At 37.4% G+C, this 25,319-nt stretch overlaps 1 protein-coding gene across 3 annotated transcripts in view; it reads left to right on the forward strand.

Annotated features, from left to right (window-relative positions):
• LOC150100720 (uncharacterized) overlaps window positions 1-25,319 on the forward strand; it is a 217,321-nt gene that overhangs the window by 45,938 nt on the left and 146,064 nt on the right. For all 3 annotated transcript variants that reach the window (XM_090402097.1, XM_090402100.1, XM_090402098.1), the window contains exon 3: window positions 3,239-3,312. In XM_090402097.1, the coding sequence (XP_090258223.1) occupies window positions 3,239-3,312 (74 nt within the window). The remainder of the gene's footprint in view (window positions 1-3,238; window positions 3,313-25,319) is intronic.

A 25,319-nucleotide genomic window follows, 5' to 3' on the forward strand; every position in this document is an offset into this window, starting at 1 on the left:
AAGACAGGGTACATGTGGAATTATCGGGCTGGAAAGTATGACAAGCTTAGGAGTTTGATTGGTTCAGTGCCATGGCATGTACAACTGCAAGGACTAGAAGTCGATAGTGCATGGGAGGCAGTTAAGAAGTGTTTGCATGAAGCAATGGCTGACTGTATACCTAGAGTCCGAATAATAAATCAACTAGGGGTTAAATGGATGAATAACACCATTAAGCTTGAGCTGCAAAAAAAGAAACAACTATGGAGGGAATTTAAGGACAAAGGTGACCGGCAGGCACACGAACGGTATAAAGCGCAGGCCGGAAGGGTAACGAGTGTGGTAAGAAAAGCAAAAAAGGATTACGAAAGAACATTGGCCATGCAGGCTAAAGAGAATCCTAAACAGTTTTTTAGATATGTAGCAAGTAAAAGGAAAAATGTACATGGCAGAATGATTTTCAAGAATGCTGATGGTAGGAAGGTAACTGAATCAGTTGATATAGTTGAGTTACTGAGAGAGCACTTTGCAAGAATATATCATCCAGGTGGTGACATTGCAGAAACGAATGTACCCGTAGATTATACGGGAATGGTGGTGAATGAAGTGGAGGTGAGTAGTCTATTGCATAACCTCAATGTCAATATATCTGTGGGATTGGATGGTATACCAGCTCGTGTTGTACGAGAAGCAGCTAAAGAATTGTCAGTACCCTTGACCATTTTGTTTAATTTGAGTCTCGGGTCTGGGTTAGTCCCGAGGGGGTGGAAAGAGGAGAAAATAGTTCCACTGCATAAAGGTGGTTCCAAGACTGTTGTTGTAAATTACCGACCGATTAGCATATCAGGAATCATTGTCAAGGTCTTAGAGAAATTAGTCAAGGAGAGAATAGAGGATTGGATAGATGAAAATGGGATATTGTATGGGGGACAACATGGTTTTGTGAAGGGTAGATCATGCCTCAGTAACTTGCTCACGTTTTATAACACAGTGACGGCTGAACTGGATAGGGGTAATGGGTTTACAGTAATACTACTGGACCTTGCCAATACTACTGGACCTTCCAATTATCAAAGGCTTTTGATAGGATGCCACATAGAACCCTAATCAGTAAACTGGAAGAGATGGATAGGAGGGTGGTTGAAGGAGAGAAACCAGAGAGTGGTTTATTCAGGAGTGGAGTCTAAAAGGCAGCTTGTGACTAGTGGAGTGCCACGGGGCTCTGTTCTTGGACCACTACTTTTCAATTTGTTCATGAATGATATAGGAAAGGATTTGAGAGGAAGTGTTCACTTGTTTGCTGATGATGCAAAGTTGGGTAGAGCAATTATGAGTGCACAGGATGTCAAAATTTTACAGGATGATTTGGATAGTTTGGAGGACTAGGCTAGGAAAAATGGATGTCAATTTAATGTGCCAAAGTGTAAGGTTATGCACTTTGGGGTGAAAAGAATAGCAGCAGTATATCAGATTAGTGGAACCATACTCCAGGAGATTGATGAGGCCAGGGATTTGGGAGTGTTGGTGGATAGGGAATTGAAGTTTAGGGGGCACATTGCAAAAGTGACTAAAACAGCTCACCAAATCACTTGGCTTCTGAAAAATACTTTAACATGCAGAGACAAACAAGTTGTTGTTCCTCTGTATCGAGCCTTCACAAGACCCCATCTGGACTAATGTGCCCAGTTATGGGCAATAGGGTTTCTTCGTGATGGGGAGGAAGTGGAGAGGATCCAGAGACGAGTGACCAAGATGATAGCAGGTCTGTGGAATGAGCCTTATGAGAATAGGTTGAAGATTTGTGGGTTGCAGAAATTGGTCGATAGGCGAAGGAGGGGTGATATGATTGAGACATTCAAATTACTGAAGGGTTTCTATAAGATTGATCCAGAAGATATTTTTGAAAATATGACTGGGTGGGAGGACTAGGGGCCATGAATGGAAGCTGGGCAAGAGCGTGGTTGACAAGGGTGTTAGAGCTCGGTTTTTTACTTGGAGAGTAGTGAATGAGTGGAATAAGCTTCCAGAGTCTGTTGTGCATGCTACGACCGTAAATGAGTTCAAGGCAAGGTATGATAGATACTGTGTGAATGTCGAATAGTTGTTCTTGACATGAAGTTAGGGCCTCCCTTGATGAATCTGTCGACTCCTTGGAGTTGCCCGGAACAATAATATAATATAATAATAATGTAAAAAAAAAAGGTTACATGAGGTGTATCATATTGATGGTACTGGAATGCAGGAAATTGATGAGACTACAGACTTGGGGATAATGGTGGACAGAGAGCTGAAGTTCAGAGGGCCTATTGCAAAGTTGGTAAAATGGCTGAAAGGATTAATTGGATGTTTCAAAAACATGCTAACAAGTAAAGATAGATAAGTTAATTTCCCTCTTTATAAGGCTATGATTCGGCTGCATCTTGACTACTGTGCACAGATTTGGTCACCTGGGTTTCTTGGGGATCAAAAGGTGGTAGAGAGGTTTCAGAGATGAATGACTAAACTGGTGACAGATTTGTGTAATGCCCCCTATGAGAATAGTTTGAATTTGTGTGAATTACAAATTTCATTTGATAGGCGGAAAAGAGGGAACATGATAGAAATTTATAATATATTGAAGGGGTTTTATAAAATTGATTCAAAGGAAATTTTTCAATATATATGACAAATAATCAGAGAACTAAGGATGTACTGAGGTCGTTAAATGACTTCAGTACATTCTTCACAATGATTACTTTATGGTAATAAATTTTGAATAACCTCTTCTCTCATTTCTAGAGAGAAGAGCATGTTGATATTGGATGAATTTAAGGGGAGGCATAAGGTAGTGATGACTGAATGGATGTCTGTATGATGAATCCTGCAGCTTAAAGAGAAGCCAAAGAAGACCTAGGATAAGATGGCAGGATGGTCTTGAAAGCAGTACTAAAGTAATTTGTTATTAGTCTTCTTTTTCTTTCACCATTAACTGATAGGGTTAATGGTGAAAGAAAAAGAGAAATAATAACATAAGTTAGGTCATTAACTCAAAAAGGGGTAGTATGATCTTGGAATATTTTGTGGAGCAAAGAAACAAAACATTATCCAGACTAATGAGTTACAAAACCTAGCTTAATATATTGCTACTTAATCAAAAATAAATATTATTAAAATGCATGCTGAAATTTAGCATGTATTTTTAATTATAATCAGTTGTAAAACTGTGGTTATCTAAAGAAAATAATATTTTGGATTGTCTGTTATTTTTTTTCCTCTAAAGGGGCAACTCTTGATGTAAGATTAACTATTTTAAGTTGTATGGATGCCACAATTTCACCTGATAGTCCATGGAAGGTAAGAGTTTTATTTATCACTAAATTGAATTAAATGTTTAAAATACAGTTTCAGTATCTACTTCATTAAATGTTCATTATACCACAGATGAATTCTCTCTGAATATTCTTGGTTAGTAATAATATTAGTAATAAATAATAATATAGGCAATGGTTAGCAGCAATACCCAGTTGTTTGCTTATGATACAAAAATGGATAAAGCAGTAATTACTAAAGATGGAGCCCTTGAAGATGACTTAAATAGACTGACAGTATGGTTGCTAGTTTAATAAGGCAATGTTTAAGGTTATTCACTTTGGGATTAGACAATACATGCTGTGTATTACATAAGCAGAACTAGCTTTAAGGAAATTGATAAGGCTAAAGATTTGGAGATAAAGTGGACATGGAATTGAAATCAGAGAGCACAGTGCAAAAGTGGCCAAAATATCTCATTGGATTTCCTGGCACATGAAAGTGCAGATATGGAGATTATTATCTTTCTTTATAATGTTTTGATATGTTCACATTTGGACTACTGCACACAGATCTAATTGTGCATACCTTGGAGTGAGGAAGTAGTGGAGAGGATCTGGAGGTGAGTAATAAGGTGGTGACAGGTCTGTGGAATGCTCCCTGTGAGACTAGATAAAAAGCTTACAGGTTACAAAAATTAATTCCTTTTTTTTTTTTAAATTAATTTTTGAAACTGGACAGGAAATTGAGTTAATCAGTGCTACAAGCTTATTTCCTTTATTCCTAATACTTGCATTTTTTATAATAAAACATTTTGTACCATGGGTGGACTAAGGATTTTTTTTATTTTTTATCAAATTTTATCATTTTTGTTTTGCATTTTTAATTAATTTTTACATAGTCCAGGAACTTGCTCTACAATATACTATACAATCTTCTAAGCTGCTATACCTACATGAGGCCATCTTTACTGTACTGGTAAGTCTAGTTTCCTTGCCCTAAAATATTCACTTTCCCAGAAAACAACAGCCTTTCTAAAATGTCTGCATTCCTTTCATTTTCAAATGAAGTCCATCTTGTGCATAACAACTCCCTTCTGTTATCAAATGCTCCAAGCATCCATGTATTCCAGACTCTCTTCATCGTCTCATTCATTATTACTGCTCTTCTTCTCAACTCTGCATTATTATACCTAGGTAACACACTCACTGTCTTCCCTCTAACACTTTTTTTTTTTTGCTGCATGATCCTTAAAATCAGTGTCATATCTTTTGCTGCCTCATTCACACTGCCTCTGAGAGAGAGATGTGAATCATCACATCTCTCTCTCATTACACTCAATTGTTCCTCTAGCTATGTACTCTTCTAATACACTTCTCTGCTCACCCCAAATCACTTCCCACTGCTTACATTTCATGCACGTGTATATGTTCCCATTCCTCACTAGTCACATTTTTAATTTGCAGGAAGTATACATGGCATAAGCATAGTGTGCAACAAAATCCTCCACTGTGCTATATGTAATGTGGAAGGCTGGTAACTTGAGTCTCTTGGCAGTCACCATATATTTTGTTTAGCAAAGCTAAACATAAGATACAGTAGACAAAAGACTTATTCAAAACAGCCAAACAGATCCTACAAACAAGTATTCAAACTCAGTCACACTGACTTAGTGCTAGATATCCTACAGATACACAAAAAATACTATCATAATACTAAAAACATATCTTTTTTTTCACATCTTACATTGACATTCTACTTTAATTTCACCCTCTAGTGACAACTCAAGTGCAGAAGTGCATGTAGAGAGGTTTTTGATGATAGAGTGAATGCATTAAATCAGGGAAATGAGAGTCATTAAGAGCCTTGAATGCAGATGGTAATGGTGAAATAAGGACCAGAGTTCATATTAGTGAAAACAATAACAACATTGTGATGCTGGAATTCCAATGCTTTGTTTATACTGAAGGCCCTTTATTAGGAACAGCATTAAGAACGAGTTGGGACCCCCCCCCCCCTTTTTGCCATAAGGAAGGAACAGCCTGTTTTCTCTTTGGCATTGATTGAACTAAGTGTGTAAAACATTTCTCTGGGATGTTTGCTCATGATATCACAATGGCATTGCCCAATTTTTGTAGATTGGATGGCAGCATGTTGACTGCTCACTCTACAGGTTGCACTTATTAGGTTGAGGTCTGGGAACTGAACTGGCCACTGAAGTAAAGGAAACTCATTGTCATGTTCCTCAAACCACTTCAACACACTATGCACTTTGTGGTGTGGTGCCTTGTCTTGTTGGAGACACCCATTTAACAATGGGGAACATGGTCAGCAACAATGTTAAGATAGGCCATGGCATTCATGTGGTGTTCAACTGATATTCATGGACCAAACATGTGCCAAGACATTCCCCACACTACCACATCCCCACCACTAACCTGAGATGTTACTACTTGGCAGAAGAATCAATTGTCTCATGTCATTGCTGCCACATTCTGGTTCTGCCAGATGATACAGTACAAAAGAGGACTCATCAGATGTGGTGACATTTTTCTAGTCGTCAATTATCCAGTGTTGGTGATTTGGTGATAACAAGCTCACTGAAGCTGCATCTTTTTGTTCTTAACTGACAGCATTGATCTAGGATGGTTATCTGCTCCTGTACCATGTGACAGCATATGATGAACTATGCCCTCTGAGATGATGTCCTGACCACTACTGTTGTACTGAGCTGTGATTTGATTGGTTGTGGCCCTCCTTTCAACTTTCACAATCCTTGCCATTCTTCTGTGATCTCATGCATAAATGAGCTGTTTCTGTCCACAGGACTACTACTGGCTTGAAATTGGGTTATTATACCCTAAACATTGTTCTGCGTTAAAAGCCAAGAAGAGTAGATGTTTATGAGAAACTGGCACTGGCACCTATCTCTAATCCATAGTATTATAGTAATAAGGTATGACACCTTTTGGATACTCGTATATGGAAATATGACCTCTGCATTACTTCAACCTTGGTATTATCACCTCTGGGTCTGGCTCCCACTGATGAGACCTAAATAAATGTTGAAACCGGTCTGGTTAGTGACCCTTCCCATAATGCATTGCATTATACATGTCTGAAAGGATATTGTAAAATTCTTACTTATTTCATTGTGAGATCTTTCTCTATTTTTTTCTTTGTTCTCTAAAAGTTTGTCTTAATATGCTTGTACTTATTGAACTTATCTCTAACACTTAAATTACCCTATTAGTCTCAATATTCTCTCTGGGCCGATCTTTACCTTTAAGAACGATGCTAGTGGTTTAAGGACAAAGGGGTTGCTAATGGTCAACACCAATTCCTTTGTTCAATACTGGATCTGATTCCTTTTTCGGATTCAGGGAAAATTTATATTATCCTGCGCCACCCTGAATCTTAGATTAACAAAGAGTGCAGAATCAAGGAACCAGAACACAGTTTAGCATACAATCTTATTTCACTATAAATTACTTTTGCAGTCATAGCATCTCTATTAATTAATCTCCTGCTGTGGTCTGAATTTTATGAGAAAGTGCAACAGAGAAGAAAATCAGACAAGTCACCAGTTAAACTTAAAAAGCAAAACATTTAATTTCAATTGAAGCATCTCACACTTTATGAATATACAATAATGAAGTAATCTACAATTTCAAAGGAATGAGCATTAATTATTCAAACTCTCTATCTTTATCAAACATATCTATCTATATGTGATTCAAAATGTAAACCCATGTTAAGTCTGTAGGAAACGTTAATTAACTTAATTTTAGTTTCATTCAGAACTTAACAAAGGCTCACTCTCTCACGAAAAAAAAATTTTTTGGTAAAGATTTTTTTTTTCTTTTGTTTTGGTCATTCCAGTGCATTCTCTGGGGGGGGGTTGCCCTTTTCTGCTAAGTGCTGCAAATTTTGTTGATGTTTTCTGTGCCTTTCTAGCAGTGATGTTTTGAAATTGCTCAGGCGAGCGTTTCCTCCACTTATCCCTACTTCTTTGTTCATTTCCCTCATTAAGTATTTCAATACAATTTACCTCTACAGATCTCGGGCAATCGTCCTCTAAATTTTCTTCTGTATTCGTTTGGTCTCTTGCTATTTTAATGCTCGAAATTTGATACGTTTCAGGTTGACAGTTTACTTCTGAGATTGAAGCATTTTGAGATTCAATCTGATTATATTCAACAACTTCACGTCCTCCATCTGACTGCATGACATTACTTTTACTCTGCATTCTTTCTTCATATGATTTCTTATTTCTATCCCTATTTTTAACTTTATGATTCTCTCTACTAAACCGTTTCCTTCCCATGAGAAATATTTCATTTCGAGAGAAATTACAAGAAAACTTGTACTTCTCTAGAAAGTTAGTTCCTAAAATTACCTGAACCTGTGGGCAGGATGTCCTAGGGAGGACTAGCAATTCTTGCCAAACACCCATATTAAACTCAGGTAAGTATATTTTTACTCTAACTTTCTTGTTCGCATAAACATTGGACGTTGATATCCCCGATATTCTGATCGGTTTCTTCAGATTAGAAATGCCTCGCCATACACGGGGTTTTATTTCTTGAAAATAATTTCCTGAAATGACAGAGGCCTGGGAACCAGTATCAAACAACACGTCACAATGCGATCCTTGTATCTTACCCTTATTTATCATCCTTGATTCTCTCAACTTTGTATGGCCTTTATTTCTCCTGTTATTATTACAGGGCACATGCCCGAAATTTGATTCTTCATTGTTTTTCCAGGATGACCTTCTACTAGAAAAACAGTTCCGGGCAAGATGCCCAATCCTATCACATCTGAAGCATTTAGGGGGTTCCCTATAATCTCTTTGAGGATAACTATCCTGTGAATGAGATTTATAGACATTGGATCTTTGTTCATTCATTGATTCTAACTTTATCATCATGTCATCAATTCAGTTTAACATAGGCTGGTTCTGTCGTTCAACTTCTTGTCTTATTGTTTCATTGATCTTTTCTGCTTGAAAGATATGAGGCTCTGAGGATTTTTACCGAGATGGTCGCCAGCTGTTGTAATACAGCATCGAGTCGATCCATCACAGCCTGTTGTAATCCTTCCACCTCACGCTTTATCTCTGTTATAAGGTTCTCATTACAATCAGACACTTGATTAAAATTAATGGACTTCGTCCGTCATTATTCCCTTGATTTCTAGATGCTCCTTTTTCCCTTTTATGCTCTTTTTCTGACCTATTATTATTCTCAGAATTACTGTTTTCTTTAATTACATTAATATGGCCTAATTTGGACGTGGGACAAATGTCACCAAGCATCTGTTCTTTCTCTTTCACAGCCTTGTAGCAATCCTCTAAGTTTGTCAGCCTTTTCTTATATGCTGTTTCTTGCAATTCCAATTGTAATCCCTGCTTGAACTGGAGGAAAACTGCCCAGTCTAGGTGAGTTCTATCCTCACTGGAAACACTGAGACTGTTGGCTAGGGTCAGCAGACGATTATAATAGTCTGTTACGCTTTCCCTATCCTTTTGAGCGCTTCCTTGCAGTTTCCAAAGATTGGGTCCAATGCTCATTAGTTTTGAGAATTGCGAGATTAACGTTTCTTTAAATTTAGTATAGTCGAGAGTTTCTTTCAGAATCGGGGAGGAATATAGGAAGTTCTTCGCTTTTCCCACTAACTTTCTCCTAAGTAAAATTAGCAACTGAAAATTGGACCAACTTACCAATTTTCTTAGTTTCTTGATATAGAAAAAAAAAGCTAGAACATCGTCAGTCTCCTTTCCAGAGAATTGCGGGAATACCTGTTGTGGATTCACCATTCTGAAGAATTCGGTATCGTCCATACTAGTACTTGATGATAGTGCATATTGATGTATCAGTTACAATTTTCACAAATCTAAATTTCAAAATTTCTTATTATTAGGCTTGCCTGATTTACTCTATAACTTTCTCACTTTGATTTATTTAATTTTATGTACTTAGGTCTATAAATCAAATCCTACCGGCTGCGCCATTGTAAAATTCTTACTTATTTCATTGTGAAATCTTTCTCTATTTTCTTCTTTGTTCTCTAAAAAAGTTTGTCTTAATACACTTGTACTTATTGAACTTATCTCTAACACTTAAATTACCCTATTAGTCTTAATATTCTCTCTGGGCCGATCTTTACCTTTAAGAACGATGCTAGTGGTTTAAGGACAAAGGGGTTGCTAATGGTCAACACCAATTCCTTTGTTCAATACTGGATCTGATTCCTTTTTCGGATTCAGGGAAAATTTATATTATCCTGCGCCACCCTGAATCATAGATTAACAAAGAGTGCAGAATCAAGGAACCAGAACACAGTTTAGCATACAATCTTATTTCACTATAAATTACTTTTGCAGTTGTAGCCTCTGTATTAATTAATCTCCCGCTGTGGTCCAAATTTTATGAGAAAGTGCAACAGAGAAGAAAATCAGACAAGTCATCAGTTAAACTTAAAAAGCAAAACATTTAATTTCAATTGAAGCATCTTACACTTTATGAATATACAATAATGAAGTAATCTACAATTTCAAAGGAATGAGCATTAATTATTCAAACTCTTTATCTTTATCTTAGCATGCAAGACAAAGAACTTCATATATAGTTTACAATTTCTATTTGATAGATCAAACATACTCTTCTATACTAAAGGACATTTGCTAATTGAATCACTAAGTTAGCTCCACGTGCTGACACTAATTCTTTCACTAAAATTTCATAATTACTTTACTTTAAAAGTAAAACATTCTCTAGAGTCCTTCCTATAGTTACAAACTTTCTTCTTATACACAATTACTTATAAAAACATAGACTGTACATTACCAACTGCTGTGGAACTGTTTGGCCACTTCACTGGACAATCATTTTCGATTCCTGGTTCATTCTTCTTTTTCTAAGGCATTCTTCACAGGTCTGAGCTGTAGTTATCTCCGCTGCCGAAAGTAGGCATACGTTGTTCTCTGGTCAACTGGCACAACATCGTAATGATATCTCTGGAAACATTGGAGATTTCCTTCTGCTGGGCTGATCGCTGACCGGTAAACTTTTATGAATTTCACGGCATAGTTCCTCAGTCTTTGTCTCGAGTCCGCGTTGAAAAGCGGGGGATGAGAGGGTTCCAACACACAAGTAAGCCCGCCAGAGCCAGAGTCCAAGAGCATAAGAGAATTTTTTAGGCGCTGCAGCAAATTTTAAATCGCACGCTACCGTTTTCTTTTACGTCATCGCTTTCTCCTCCCCTTTTTCCATGTCACCCTACATCACCCAGTACTAAGCGCCACACACGGAATTCTAGCGTGCTCTTCGGAGTGTGTGTGTGGGGGGGAACTGCGTGCTTACCTAAAGGGTGCACGTGTACTTGTAGCACATTTTTAGATTCCGGCCACTTTTACTTAATCAGATTATCTTTTCTCCCAGCAATTTGTAAGTACTTACACAAAAGCAGCAAGGTTTAAGCATTTAAGCAATTTACAATATTTTACATTATAACATAAAGTAGTGAAAATATCCTCAATTTAGTAATACTTTGGTAAATTACAAGAAATTAGTATATCCGATATATAAATATGTGATTCAAAATGTAAACCCATGTTAAGTCTGTAGGAAACATTAATTAACTTAATTTTAGTTTCATTCAGAACTTAACAATATGTGCTTTGAATTATGGGATACTAAGGCAAGTGATGTGAAGTCATTAGCCTCTATGTACAAGTTGTCCAGTCTTGAAGATACTTCAGGTGCAAACTTTGTTTGCTTACACTTGGATAAAGGAATATACCAAGAATATAATTTCTTGGGATCTTTAATTTATGGCACCAACAATTATATGATGCTTAAAGTCACTTAAGTCATGCCTTTTACCCATTCTGATGAATCATACACACAAAAAAAAAAAACTGCTGGATGCTTGTCTGCCTGATTTATATAGCAAACTGCAGCCACATGACTCAGCATCTTCTGAAACAGTCTATTTTCCTAAATAGGAAGCTGTTCCTAATAAAGTAATCACTCAGTGTATATTATTATTATTATTATTATTGCTATTATTACTATACATGAAGTTAGAAGACTCATTGCAGGACACCCACACTAATCTTTATTCACACAATACATATTATTATTATCATTATTATTATTATTTCGGGCAACTCCAAGGAGTCGACACACTCATCGAGGGAGGCCCTAACATCATGTCAAGAACAACTATTCGACATTCACACAGTATCTATCACACCTCGCCTTGAACTCATTCACGGTCATAGCACCATCAACTGACTCTGGCAGCTTATTCCACTCATTCCCCACTCTCCAAGTAAAAACCTAGCTCTAACACCCCTGCTAACCACATTCTTGCCCAGCTTCCATGTCTGGCCCCTAGTCCTCCCACCACCAGTCCTATTCTCAAAAATATCTTCTGGATTAATCTTATAGAAACCCTTCAGTAATTTGAATGTCTCAATCATATCACCCCTTTTCCACCTATCAACCAATTTTTGCAACCCACAAATCTTCAACCTGTTCTCATAAGGTTCATTCTACAGACCTGCTATCATCTTGGTCACTCGTCTCTGAATCCTCTCCACCTCGTCCCCATCAAGAAGAAACCCTGGAGCCCATATCTGGGCACAGTAGTCTAGATGGGGTCTTATCAAGGCTCGATACAGAGGAACAATAACCTGTTTGTCTCTGCTTGTTAAAGTATTTTTCAGAAGCCAAGTGATTTGATGAGCTGATTTAGCCACTTTTGCGATGTACCCCCTAAACTTCAACTCCCTATCCACCAACACTCCCAAATTCCTGGCCTCATCAATCTCCTGGAGTACGGTTCCACCAATGTGATATACTGCTGCTAATCTTTTCACCCCTAAATGCATAACTTTACACTTTGCCACATTAAATTGACATCCATTCTCCTTAGCCCAGTCCTCCAATCTATCCAAATCATCCTGCAAAATTTTGACATCCTGTGCATTCACTATTGCTCTACTCAACTTTGCATCATCAGCAAACAAGTAAACACTTCTTCTCAGATCCTTTCCTATATCGTTAATGAACAAATTGAAAATTAGTGGTCCAAGAACAGAACCCTGCAGCACACCACTAGTCACAAGCCATCTTTTGGACTCAACTCCTGAATAAACCACCCTCCTATCCGTCCCCATCTGCTCCAGTTTACTGATTAGAGTTCCATGTGGTATCCTGTCAAAGGCCTTGGCAAGGTCCAGTAGAATCACTGTAAACACATTACCCTTATCCAGTTCAGCCGTCACTGTGTTATAAAATGCGAGCAAGTTACTGAGGCATGATCTACCCTTCACAAAACCATGTTGTCCCCCATACAGTATCCCATTTTCATCTATCCAATCCTGTATTCTTCTCTTGACTAATTTCTCCAAGACCTTCAACCTCCTTTATGCAGTGGAACTATTTTCCCCCTCTTTCCACCCCCTCGGAACTAACCCAGACCCGAGACTCAAATTAAACAAAATGGTCAAGGGTACTGAAAATTCTTTAGCCGTTTCACGTACGACACAAGCTGGTATACCATCCAATCCCACAGATGTATTGACATTGAGGTTTTGCAATAGACTGTTCACCTCCACTTCATTCACCACAATTCCCTTATAATCTATTGGTTCATTCATTTCTGTAATGTCACCACCTGGATGATATATTCTTGCAAAGTGCTCGCTCAGTAATTCAACTATATCAATTGATTCGGTTACCTCCCTACCATCGTCATTCTTTAAAATGATTCTGCCATATACATTTTTTCTTTTACTTGCAACATATCAAAAAAACTGTTTGGGATTCTCTTTAGCCTGCATGGCCAATGTTCTTTCGTAATCCTTTTTTACTTTTCTTACCACACTCGTTACCCTTCTGGCCTGCGCTTTATACTGTTCATGTGCCTGCCGGTCACCTTTCTCCTTAAATTCCCTCCATAGTTGTTTCTTTTTTTTTTTTGCAGTTCAAGCTTAATGGTGTTATTCATCCATTTAACCCCTACTTGATTTATTATTCGGATTCTAGGTATACAGTCAGCCATGCTTCATGCAAACACTTCTTAACCGCCTCCCATGCACTATCAACTTCTAGCCCTTGCAGTTGTACATGCCATGGCATTAAACCAATCAAACTCCTAAGCTTGTCATACTTTCCAGCCCGATAATTCCACATGTACCCTGTCTTAATTGTAATTCCACACCTTTAGCCACCTCCCATGTCAAGACCCTATGATCACTCTCACCGATTGGTGGCAACGTGGTCATATTCATTACAGCCAAATTCTCAGATGCAATTACTAGGTCAAGCACTCTCTGACCACTAGTATTTTCCATTACATGCTGTTGCTGATAGTTATCCCTTAATAACTGCATAAAATCAAATTCCTTCCACCCATGTGTCCTCTCCTCCTTCCAATCAATGTTACCATAGTTGAAATCGCCAATAATAATTACCCTCCTTCCACTCATTTCTTCTATTTGCTTATGCATACTATCTCCACCATCTATTCCATCACCTGGTTTATAGCAGCACCCAACTGTATATTTTGTTCTGCTAGTTTCAATCTCACACCAAATAGCCTCAAATGTGCTCTTTTCTCTATTCTGCAGTTCCACTTCTATTCTCCTTGGCTGTAGCTCATCAGCTATCATCAGTAACACTCCTCCCCTCATTTTATTCTCCCTGTCACTCCTGAACACACCATACCCCTCACATTCAATCCCACTAGCTGTGTTATCTTCTGTCAGCCAAGTTTCGCTAATGCCATAACGTGTGATCTGGAAGTACCAACCAAGGCCAAAAATTCTTCCTTCTTGTTCCTAATACTTCTGGCATTAGTATACATGAATTGCAGAAGCCAATTTGTCCATCCTTATTTTGATGCCTTATACTAACTGTCCCATTCTGATTCGTGATCTTTCCTACTCGCTTGGGCATATTGCACACATTCACACACTCAACTGTCTCCTTAAAGTCTGCATATCTGCTCCCCCCCCTTAATAACTCTAGTTTCCCTGATTTTGCACATTCACTTCCACTACATTCGACAACACCTTTTCAAGTCTCCATACACCAAATCCATTCAAATGTAAACCATACATTTTATATAAATCCTTTTGCCCATCAAACTCATTCCACACATCCACAAATTCCACACCACTCATACTGCATAATTCATGCATAAAGTCGTTAGCAATTATGGCCTCCTTCTATACTCTTCACTGTCATGCCATGGCAACAGATTCACCATCCTAACTCTCTCACTCTTCTCTTTTGCTACCTCAAGCAATTCCTTCACATCCTCATTCATTGCCATTTTGTTTCCTTTCAAATCATTTGTACCTGCTACCACTATCAGTTCTTTCACCTGCTGCTTTTGCATTCTAATTGACTCGCTTATATCGATAGGTATGAATATCATACCTATCCTTAAATTTATTCACTGACAGTGCACCCACAACCATCTCTGGCAACCCATTCCACTCATTCACCATCCTTCAGGCAAAAAATTTAGTCCTAACACCCTTGCTAACTGCACTCTTACACAATTTCCGTGGATGGCCATTCTCTCCCTTCATGCCACGTACTGAAAAGTCTTCAGTGTCAGGCCTATAAAACTGCTTATGCTTCTATCATGTTTCACCTTTTTTACCTATTAGTTAGATTTTGAATCCCACAGCTCTTCAATCTGTTGTCATAGCAAGCATTCCGCAGACCTGCCACAATCTTTGTAACTTGCTGTCTTTTCTACCACTTCTTAATCTTCATGGAACTCAGGTGACCAGATCTGTACACAGTAGTCCAGGATGAAACCTTATTAAAGCCTTATAAAGGGAGCAATAACCTTCCTATTCCTCTGTCAACAACCATGTAATATGACGTTGTTTTGGTTACCTTTGCAATATGCCCTCTAAACTTCAACATCCTGTTCACAATAACCCCCAAGTCTCTAGCCTCATAATTTTACTGCAGTTCAGTTCAAGCAATCACAGCTTGTGATTGCTTCTTCCTAAAGTGCATCACCTTACACTTCATATTGAACTGGATTACCTTTGCCCATACTGCCAGTCTCTTTAAATCATCCTGCAGGATCACTACATCATCTTCATTTGCTATCTTTCTTCACAGTTTTGCATCATCAGCAAACAACTGAATATTTCCAGCCAAATCATTTCCTATAACACTATATCACTTGATGTGCAATTCAAACAGCAGAGGATCAAGTGCAGAGTACTGTGGTACACCACCAGTCACCAGTCCTGGACTCAATTAATTCATAAACTACTCTTTGATATCTACCTATCAGCCATCCTCTAATCCAAACCATCAGATTCATATCCATCCCCATTTGCTTCAATTTCTATATGGAATCCTGTCAAATGCTTTTGCAATATCACTGAATAGCCATTTCCCTTATCCAGCTACATTATTACTTTATTATACAAAGTAAGCAGATTACTAAGGTAAGAACTATATCTCACAACACCATGTTGAATTCTGACTTTTTCAAATTTCTCCAATACCTTAACCACCACTCCTGAGATATAATTGCTCTAATTGTCCTTAAGATATAATGGCCTATAATTTACTACTTCTGTCTTGGCATTTCCTTTGTGCAGTGGAACTATTTTGCCCTCTTTTATTTTTTTATTTTTTTTGTGAGGCATAAATCAGAGGAACTGTTAATTTCCAGCCATCCAATCAATGACTGTGTTCATATTGAGGTTCTGCAATATTTTAAGCACCTGAAGTTCTTCAACATCTATTCTGTTATCAGTCAATATCATGGCATTGTCACATCATCACCTAGATGATACACTCCTACAAACGCTCACTCACTAATTCAGCTGTTTGGTTTTCCACTGCTATCTCTCCATTATCAGTACTTCCATTATCAGTAAGTCCTCCTTCCATAGTCATTCCTCCTTTTACTTGCCACATAGCAAAAGAACTCTTTATGATTTCTTTTGGCCTCATCAGCTAGCTTTCTCTCATAATTAGCTTTGGCCTTCATTATCATATGGTCACTCATCTTGCCTGTGCCTTGTATTGCTCATGTGCATGCTGATAATCTTTTTACTTTATATTCCACCACAACTTTTTCTTTGTCTGCAACTCTTACTTAACGAAGCCATTCGTTCATCTGACTCCTTCCTTATTTATCCTTCTGACTCTGGGTATATTTTGATATTGCTTTCTTCAAATACCCCTTGGCCACTTCCCCATTTACCACAAACATCTCTCTCTCTCTCTCTTTCAAATTCTTATGCACTGCACTGCTGAAAGCTGACTAGTCAACTTGTCATAATCACCTACTTTGTAATTCCACATATATCCCTTCTTAACTGAAAATCTGCATATCTAGCAGTCTCCTATATATCAGTAAAACATAGACTACATGATCACTTCCCCCAAGCAAGGACAGCATAGTCAGATAGGTTACCGTTAAGTTTTCTGATGACTAGATCTAGCATTCCCAAATCTCATGTCCTCTCCATTACATGCTGCCTCAGGTACAGGGTGGGCCAAAAGTCAGAGTATGATTTGACATGTAAATAACTTTTTTGTTAATAGTTCAATTTATTTTATTGCAGGTACATGTTATAACTGAGTCTTGGGAGATTGATCATGAGGAATTTCACAAAGGAACAACAACTAGTAGAATTTTATTTTCAAAATAACAGGTCCATTATTTTAATGCAAAGAGCTTACCACTGCCATTTCCAAGTCAGAGATCGACCCTCAGCGACAATGATTTGGAAACTAATGCAACACTTAGAGGAAAAGGGTTCCGTGATGAACCTTCCACCTACTGGCAGATCACGTTCGGCTCGCAATGAAGAAAACATTGAACGAGTTAGAACCAGAACCACAAACATCAACGAGAAGACGTTCTAGGGAATTAGGGTTGTCCCGAACATCCTTCAGGCAAATTTTAAGAAATGATTTAAAGATGTTACAGTTGGTGGAGGATCTGAAACCCGTGGACCACCATCAGCGCCGAAATTATGTGATTTGCTTCCAAGAATTAGCCAGAGAAAACCATGAATTTATTCATCAATTTATCATGTCTGACAAAGCTCATTTTCATTTGAATGACTTCGTCAGTAAGCAGAACTGTCGTTTCTGGGGTACTGCAAATTCAAGGATAATTCATCAGGACCATCTGCACACTACCCAATGCACCATCTGGTGTGGGGTGACCTCGCAGGAAGTTATCGGACCCTACTTCTTTGAAACTGAAGACGGTGGCACATTGACAATTACTGGTGAGAGATATCGGGATGTGATTGACAATTTTTTATGTCTTGCAGGGGAAAATCATCCTTAAATGTGGTTTCAACAGGATGGGGCAACTTGCCATACAGCCAGGGCCAAAACAATGAACCTCCTGAGGCAACTGTTCGGTGAGCAGATATTTTCAAGAAATTCCCAGATTAATTGACTGGTACATTCGCCCTACCTTACAGCCCCCGATTACTTCCTGTGGGGACATCTGAAGGAGCGTGTGTACTTGAACAAACCGTGTACACTTGAGAAGCTCAAGGAGAATATCCGTGCAGAAATTCCAGCATTAGATCCTCAAACATTAACTACTGTTGTGAACAATGCAATCGAAAGAGCCTGACTTTACAAGGCAGCAAATGGAGCTCATTTGAAAGATTTCATCTTCCATACCTAATCTAATCAAATCTCCATATATTAGACATTCACTGTATGTAATATCACTGAAATTGGTTCATGAATAAAAAAGTTATTTAAATGTAAAATCCTACTCTATCTTTTGGCCCACCCTTTAGTTATCTCTCAGCAGCTGTATAAATTCCATTTCCTTCCCTGGCTATGACCATTCCTCCTCCTCCCAATCTATGTCCCCTAAGGTTGAAATTCAATATAAGGTTGGCAAGACAGGATATTTAGTGGGGTGTTGCTACAGACCAAGGAACACAGAGAGTAGGGACCGGGAGATGTTGAGACAGTTGAGTGTGGCAAGTGCAAGAAGAATGATTGTTATGGGAGGTTTTAACTACAGCAGTATAAATTGGGGAGAGGAAGATGCATGTAGCAATAAGTGAATGGAATTTCTAGAAATCTTGAGGGACAAATGTCTTAGGCAACATGTAATAGAGGGAATAAGAGGTTCAAGAGTTTTGGATTTGGTTATAACATCAGAAGAGTTGATAATAACTGAGATGACATCTCTCCCACCAGTTGAAGTGAGAGAGTGACCATATGGTTTTGACTTGGAAAACGAATAGACATGTAGGAGTATCTAGAGACGGGAACATATGTGGAATTATAAAGCAGGTGATTATAATAGTCTTAGATGTCAACTTGGAGAAGTTTCATGGAGGGATGAATTGGAAGGGATATCATTAGTGCTTGGGAAATTGTGAAGGAATATTTGTTAGCAGCAATGGTAAGCTGTATTCCACGAGTGAAGAAGACGACACAATTTGGAGTAAAGTGGATGACAAACAATATTAAACAGGAACTGCATGCAAAAAAGAGGCTATGGAAGAAATATAAGGAGACAGGTGAAGAACAGATGCATGAAGAATATAAGACACAGGCCAGGGGAGTGACTAGTATGGTAAGGAAGGTGAAACTGGAATATGAGAAAAAATTGGCCCTTAGATCCAAGGAAAATCATAGGGAATTTTCCTTGGATCTAAGGAAATATGAATGACATTATCCCACAATGTCATTCTTCCACAGAAATGACTGTGGAAGAATGACATTGTGGGATAAAAATGGGAATAGAGTGACTGATGCAGAGGACATAGTGGAATTCTTCAATGAACACTTTATTGGAGTATTTCATCCTGGAGGAGTCAATTTGAATACTTAGAGGGATAGGGCAGGTTTGAGGTTTAGAGGTGCAGGAGAGTGTGTTCCGAATACTGAGTACTCTGGATGTCAGTAAAGCTATGGGACTGGATGGTATTTCACCACGAGTTTTGAGAGAATGTGCTAGGGAACTGACAGTGTCTTTGACCTGGCTTTTCAGTGAAAGTCTGGCTGCAGGAAAGGTGCCCATGGAATGGAAGGAAGGTAAGATAGTGCCATTGCATAATGGCGGTAGCAGACTGGAAATGTCTAATTATAGGCCAGTTTGTGTGTCATCAGTGGTTAGTAAGATCTTGGAGAAACTATTGAGGGACCGTATACAGCATTGGGCAGATGAGGGTAATGTTAATTGTGAGAGTCAACATGGATTTGTGAAGGGGCGCTCTTGTTTTAGCAATAGGCTAGCCTTGTATTATAAAGTTACAAGAGCATTAGATGAGGGAAAGGCATATACTGCCATTTTTATGGACTTCGCAAAGGCATTTGACAGGGTGCCACATGATAAGCTGATATTCAAGTTGCAGCACATGGGTCTGGATGTCAGATTGGTCAACTGGATTCAGGATTGGCTGTCCGATAGATATCAGAGAGTTGTGTATGGTGGAGCAATATTAAAGAGGCAGAAGGTTACAAGTGAGGTTCCACAGGGCTCAGTACTGGGACCTATATTGTTTAACCTTTATAATCAATGACATTGTCAGTGGATTGCAAGGGGATATTCAGTTGTTTGCAGATGATGTGAAGCTGGGAAGGGTTATTAGCAATAGTGCAGATGTGGTAGTCCTGCAAGAGGATTTGAATAAGCTAGATATATGGGCAAATGAATGGGGGTTTCGGTTTAATGCAGCAAAATGTAAGGTCTTGAGGTTTGGGACACATCGATGGGACACTGCATACTCTATGGGAAGAGTTATACTGGAGGATGTAGGGGAGAACTTGGCCTTCACGAGAGAACAGTGGCAGCCTGTGAAAATTTTAAGTGGGGGTGCTGCATCTACAACAACAACAAAAAAAAACTTTTTTTTTCTAATCAGTAACGAAATTATTAATAAATAAATTTACATATTGAAAATTGCTTTATTAAAAATATTTCATCCTCACCACGACAAGTGCAAACGAATATCGGCGTTAGATCGCAGTGCATTTGTTTCATGTAACGATAATTGAAAAAATATAATTCTTTTCATATGTTCAACAGTGATACTCATCATAATTCAGCCTTGTATCTATAATAAATAAATAATTATATGTTATTTTAACAAAATAAAATAAGAGTTACAAAAAAATAGTTCATCATGAACATGCGCCAATAATAAATGTTTCATATCTCACAGAAATAACGAGCACAGGCATAAGATACACTGCCCAAGCGGCAGTGTATCTAATGACGTAACGTGCAACGGCAGCAAACGAATATCGCCGTTAGATTGCAGTGCATTTGTTTCGTGTAACGATAATTGAAAAAATATAATTCTTTTCATATTTTCAACAGTGACACTCGTCATAATTAAACCTTGTATCTATAATAAATAAATATATGTTATTTTAACAAAATAAAATAAGATTTACAAAAAATAGTTCACCACGCACACGCACCAATAATAAACGTTTCATATCTCACAGAAATAAGGCGCGTAAGCATACTAAAAATATACTGCCATTTGAGCAGTCACGGTTGGGAATGATGTAACGTGCAATGACAAGAGCAAACGAACATCGGCGTTAGATCGCAGTGCATTTATTTCGTAATCTAAAGCGTTAATCGAACACCAATTATTAACTACTCAATCAATGTCAGAACATAAGCTGTAACCTTTAACATGTTGTACTGCATTTATATAATGTAAGCATTGTTATTATTTATAAACACAAATAAAATTAAATTTTTTCATTTTTTCCTTGGGGATGCTGCAGTGTCGCAGTGCTTATGTACAGGCCGCCATTGCTAGAGAAGTAATTAAACCATGTATTTCACTTTGGAAACATGCACCTAACATTACTTTTTTTAAGCCAAAAAGAGAAATATTATCAAATATCAGTTTTAAAAATTCTTTGTCTCATAGTATGAAATAAGGTGAAGTCTAGTAATTCAGCCTCAGATAGGAATATTTTGTTAAGCTGATTTTCATCATGAAAGGGTTTATGCAATTTTACCCTCGTTTTCTTTAATATACATGTAAAATAATAAAATATAAAAATAATAATAGCCTTCAAAATCTCTTTATCATATCCTAAATAAATAAACATTCTTAAATTTGGTACCTTTCTGCCTAACTGATTGGTAAAAAATAATAATAATAATAACATCCCATCTATAGAGCTTGTAGTATCTAAGTAAAAAAAAAAATTAACACTTCAAAAATTAATTAATAAAAGTAAAATGCAAATATTAATTGCACTTTATATCAAATAAAAACATAAAAAAGCTAAGTAAAATCTATGTAAAATAGTACAGGGTGTCTGAAAAGTATCCATACAACTTTGATACTAAATGAAATATTTGCTAACATGCATAGAATTATCAGTTGGGTAAATTTAGACAAAAAAACCCAGTTTTTATTATTATTATTGTTAAAGTAATGAAGTTACAATCATTTAGTATGAGCATCATTAGTGATTTGTAAAACATCTAGATCATAATGAAATACTGCAACATATCTACATTAATTCTTTGACCCTATCATCTTGCATAATCTCTTGTGAGGGTTGCAACTTGTAAGGATGCAAGTTCAAATGTTTTTGTAATGCATCATGCATTGTCAAACATAGCAACTCTAACTCACATGATGCAGTTCGTGTCGACTTGTGTTGACTTTGAACAAACACCTGTCGAATATGCTCAACATATTTTAGAAGCCTTCAGATCTTTGAGGTCGCCCTGCCTGTTTCTTGTGTTTTACACGTCCTGTTTACATAAACTTTTGTTTATACCTAACTTGTATGGTTGGTCTTCATGGCCCGATCTGTTGTAATGAGTCCTAAGCAAGATAACTTGTCTATTTGATATTGTTTGAGTAAACCATTCAATAAATTGTGCTTTTTCCTGTGGATTTATTGTAACTGAGGGGAGGAATGAAGATCTAAAAAAAATAAATAAATGAGAAACTTATGAAAACCTGGTATCCTGAAAATAAGTTTCCCCTTGTAAAATGGGACAACCCCAATATTTCTACATCTCCTGGTTGACTTTTTGTAGTGGATAAAAGATGTATAGATAATTTTTGGACACATTTTTCAGAAATACAGCAATAAACTATATTTTCTAAAATATTTCTTCTCTTGTGCTTGTTTTTCATGTATATGTATCATTAGAATATTATTTCAATTTTCTTGTGAAGAATATTTCCATGCAAAGAATTTTCTTGCAATGAATTTTCTTCAAAGAATTGTATGTGCTTTTACTGTTAAATGCTGTTTCTTGATTGAAAATGTTATATGCAATATGTGACTAGTATGTTTCACTGCACTTTTTTTTTCCCACTTTGGTGCCACCTGCTTCATATATCTTGTTATATTGAATGAGATCAGATGAAAAACTGAAGATTTGCTCTCTCTCTCTCTGTCTCTCTCTTTCTTTCTTTCTTTTCTTGGAAAAAAATTGGAAAATAAAAACAAAATCACTGACTAATGCATAATTATAAAAAATCACTGACTAAGGCTTTGAATTATACGCTAATATACTCAACATATTTCAACGTATGGAGAGGTTAGTGAGGAACAAGATTTAAAAATGGGTTGATAACAGTAGCATTCTCTTTGATGAATGGCATGAGTTTATTAAAGGAAGATTATGCTTTAACAATCTATCTATTATAACAAGGTGACAAATGAATTGGACAAGGGAGAAGCATATACAGTTGTATATTTAGATTTTTCAAAGGCCTTTGATAAACCACATGATAAGCTGGTAATTGGAATTAATAGGATTGATTAATTGACAACTTCCCATAGAATACTAATTTCTCTACTATGTAGTTTCTCATACCACAACACAGATGTAAGCTTCCTATGCAGTTTATCACAAACACCTACTTTATAGTTCCCTACTAGTGAATACACTTACACGAAATTCACTTCTCAAAACAACACTCTTCATTAAAAGCAAATCTATTATTGAAGAGTGAAACCATGTGAAAAGAAACTATAAATGTTATTAAATTTGATAGACACTGTATTACATGAAAATACTGATAAAAACAAGGACATTATTATTATTATTGCGTAGGCACCTCTGTGGAGTTCAAAGACTAATTGCATGAGATCCAAACTATTCACACAATATCTATCATACCTCTTCTTGAAACCATTAACAGATAAAGTATTCACAATTGAGTCTGGCAACCCATTTCATTTATTATTATTATTATTATTATTATTATTATTATTACCCAAGACCCCATGGAGTCAAAGACTCATCTAGAAGGTCCTTTTATCAAACTCACAGCTCATCATACCGTGCTTTAAACACACTCAAATTCTCTGCAGACACCACACTCTCAGGCAAGGCATTCCAATCATTCACAACTCTGCATGAAAAAACCTGCGTCTCACTCCCCTACTCACATCCTCTTTATACAGCTTCCAGGGATAACCTCTGGTTCTCCCCTGATCTCTCACTATTTTCTGTAGAACCTCTCCAGCATTGATTCTATAACAACCCCTTAATAGCTTGTAGGTCTCTATCATATCTCCCCTCCTCCTCCTGTCCACCAGACTCTGCAAGTTGCATCTTCTCAATCTTTCCTCATACTCAACATTCCAGAGGTCAGAAACTGCCTTGGTCAGTCGCCTCTGGATCCTCTCCAACATCTCTTCATCCTTCTGAAAACCAGGTGACCAAATCTGGGCACAATAGTCCATGTGTGGCCTAATAAAAGCCTTATTCAATGGAACAAGAATCACCCTACTTCTACACGTAAGTGTCCTCCGCATCATTCCCAGAAGCCTTTGTGTTGTCTTCACAATTTTGGCTATGTGTCCCCTAAATTTCAGATCCTTATCCACTGTCATCCCCAGATCTCTTATTTCCTCCACCACCGACAATATATCCTCACTACGCATAAATTCTGCATCCCATTTTTGTTTTCCCAATTTTAAAACCTTACATTTTGCAACATTGAACTTACATCCCCATTCCTGTGCCCAATCACTCAATTTATTCAAGTCTTCTTGTAAGGCCACAACATCCTCTCTACTCTTCATGGTTCGTCCCAACTTTGCATCATCGGCAAACAACTGAATATCTCCATCCAAATCTTCACCAGTATCATTAATATACAAGTTAAACAGCAATGGCCCTAAAACAGACCCACTGAGCCACACCACTAGTAACTTTCCTTTTCCTGGATATTGCCCCCCCCATACACAACTTGTTGATACCTATCAGATAGCCAGTCTCCAATCTAATGCACCAATCTAATATCCAACCTCATCCACTTCACTTTGACTATCAACTCATCTTGCAGTAATCTATCAAAAGTCTTTGCGAAATCTAAGTATATTACTGTGTATCCTTCTCCTCTGTCCATGGAAGCAGTCACCTTATTGTAATAAGTAAGTAGATTATAAAACATAACCTCCCTTTAGTAAATCCATGCTGTCCATCAAAGATAATACCATTGTTGTCAACCTAATTCTGGATCCAATTCTCACAAGTAACTACAACACCTAATACACAGATAGCCTATAGTTCGATGCTTGAGTTCTATCACCTCCTTTATGAAGTGGCATAATCTTGACCTCTTTCCACTACTTAGGAACTTGACCGAGTGCAAGACTCGTATTAAAAAAAATATGTCATGGCCGGCATCAACTCCCTGGCACATTCTTTCTGAATATGTGGTTATATATTATCAAGTCCCACAGCCTTATTTACATCTAGTTTGCTCAACTCCCCACTTTATTTATTCACCACTCTCCAAGCAAAAAATCTAGTCCTCGTATCCCTACCACCCACACTTTTACTCAAGTTCTAGGGATGAATTTTTGTAAGATAGTATGCTTATAAATTTTTATATAAAATTTGGTAAATATAACTGAAAACTTGTCAAAAAAATAAAGGGTGGGGAAACAAATAACCACTGAATTTTTTTTTAAGTGCAAATGATTGATCTTTTCAATTTGTTGATTTTTCTCTTATCCAAACCTGTGACAGTTTATCTAACT

Source organism: Typopeltis vanoorti, chromosome 12, assembly GCF_054136105.1.
Source record: "Typopeltis vanoorti isolate ZY-2024b chromosome 12, IOZ_Tvanoo_1.0, whole genome shotgun sequence".
Lineage (NCBI taxonomy): Eukaryota > Metazoa > Arthropoda > Arachnida > Uropygi > Thelyphonidae > Typopeltis > Typopeltis vanoorti.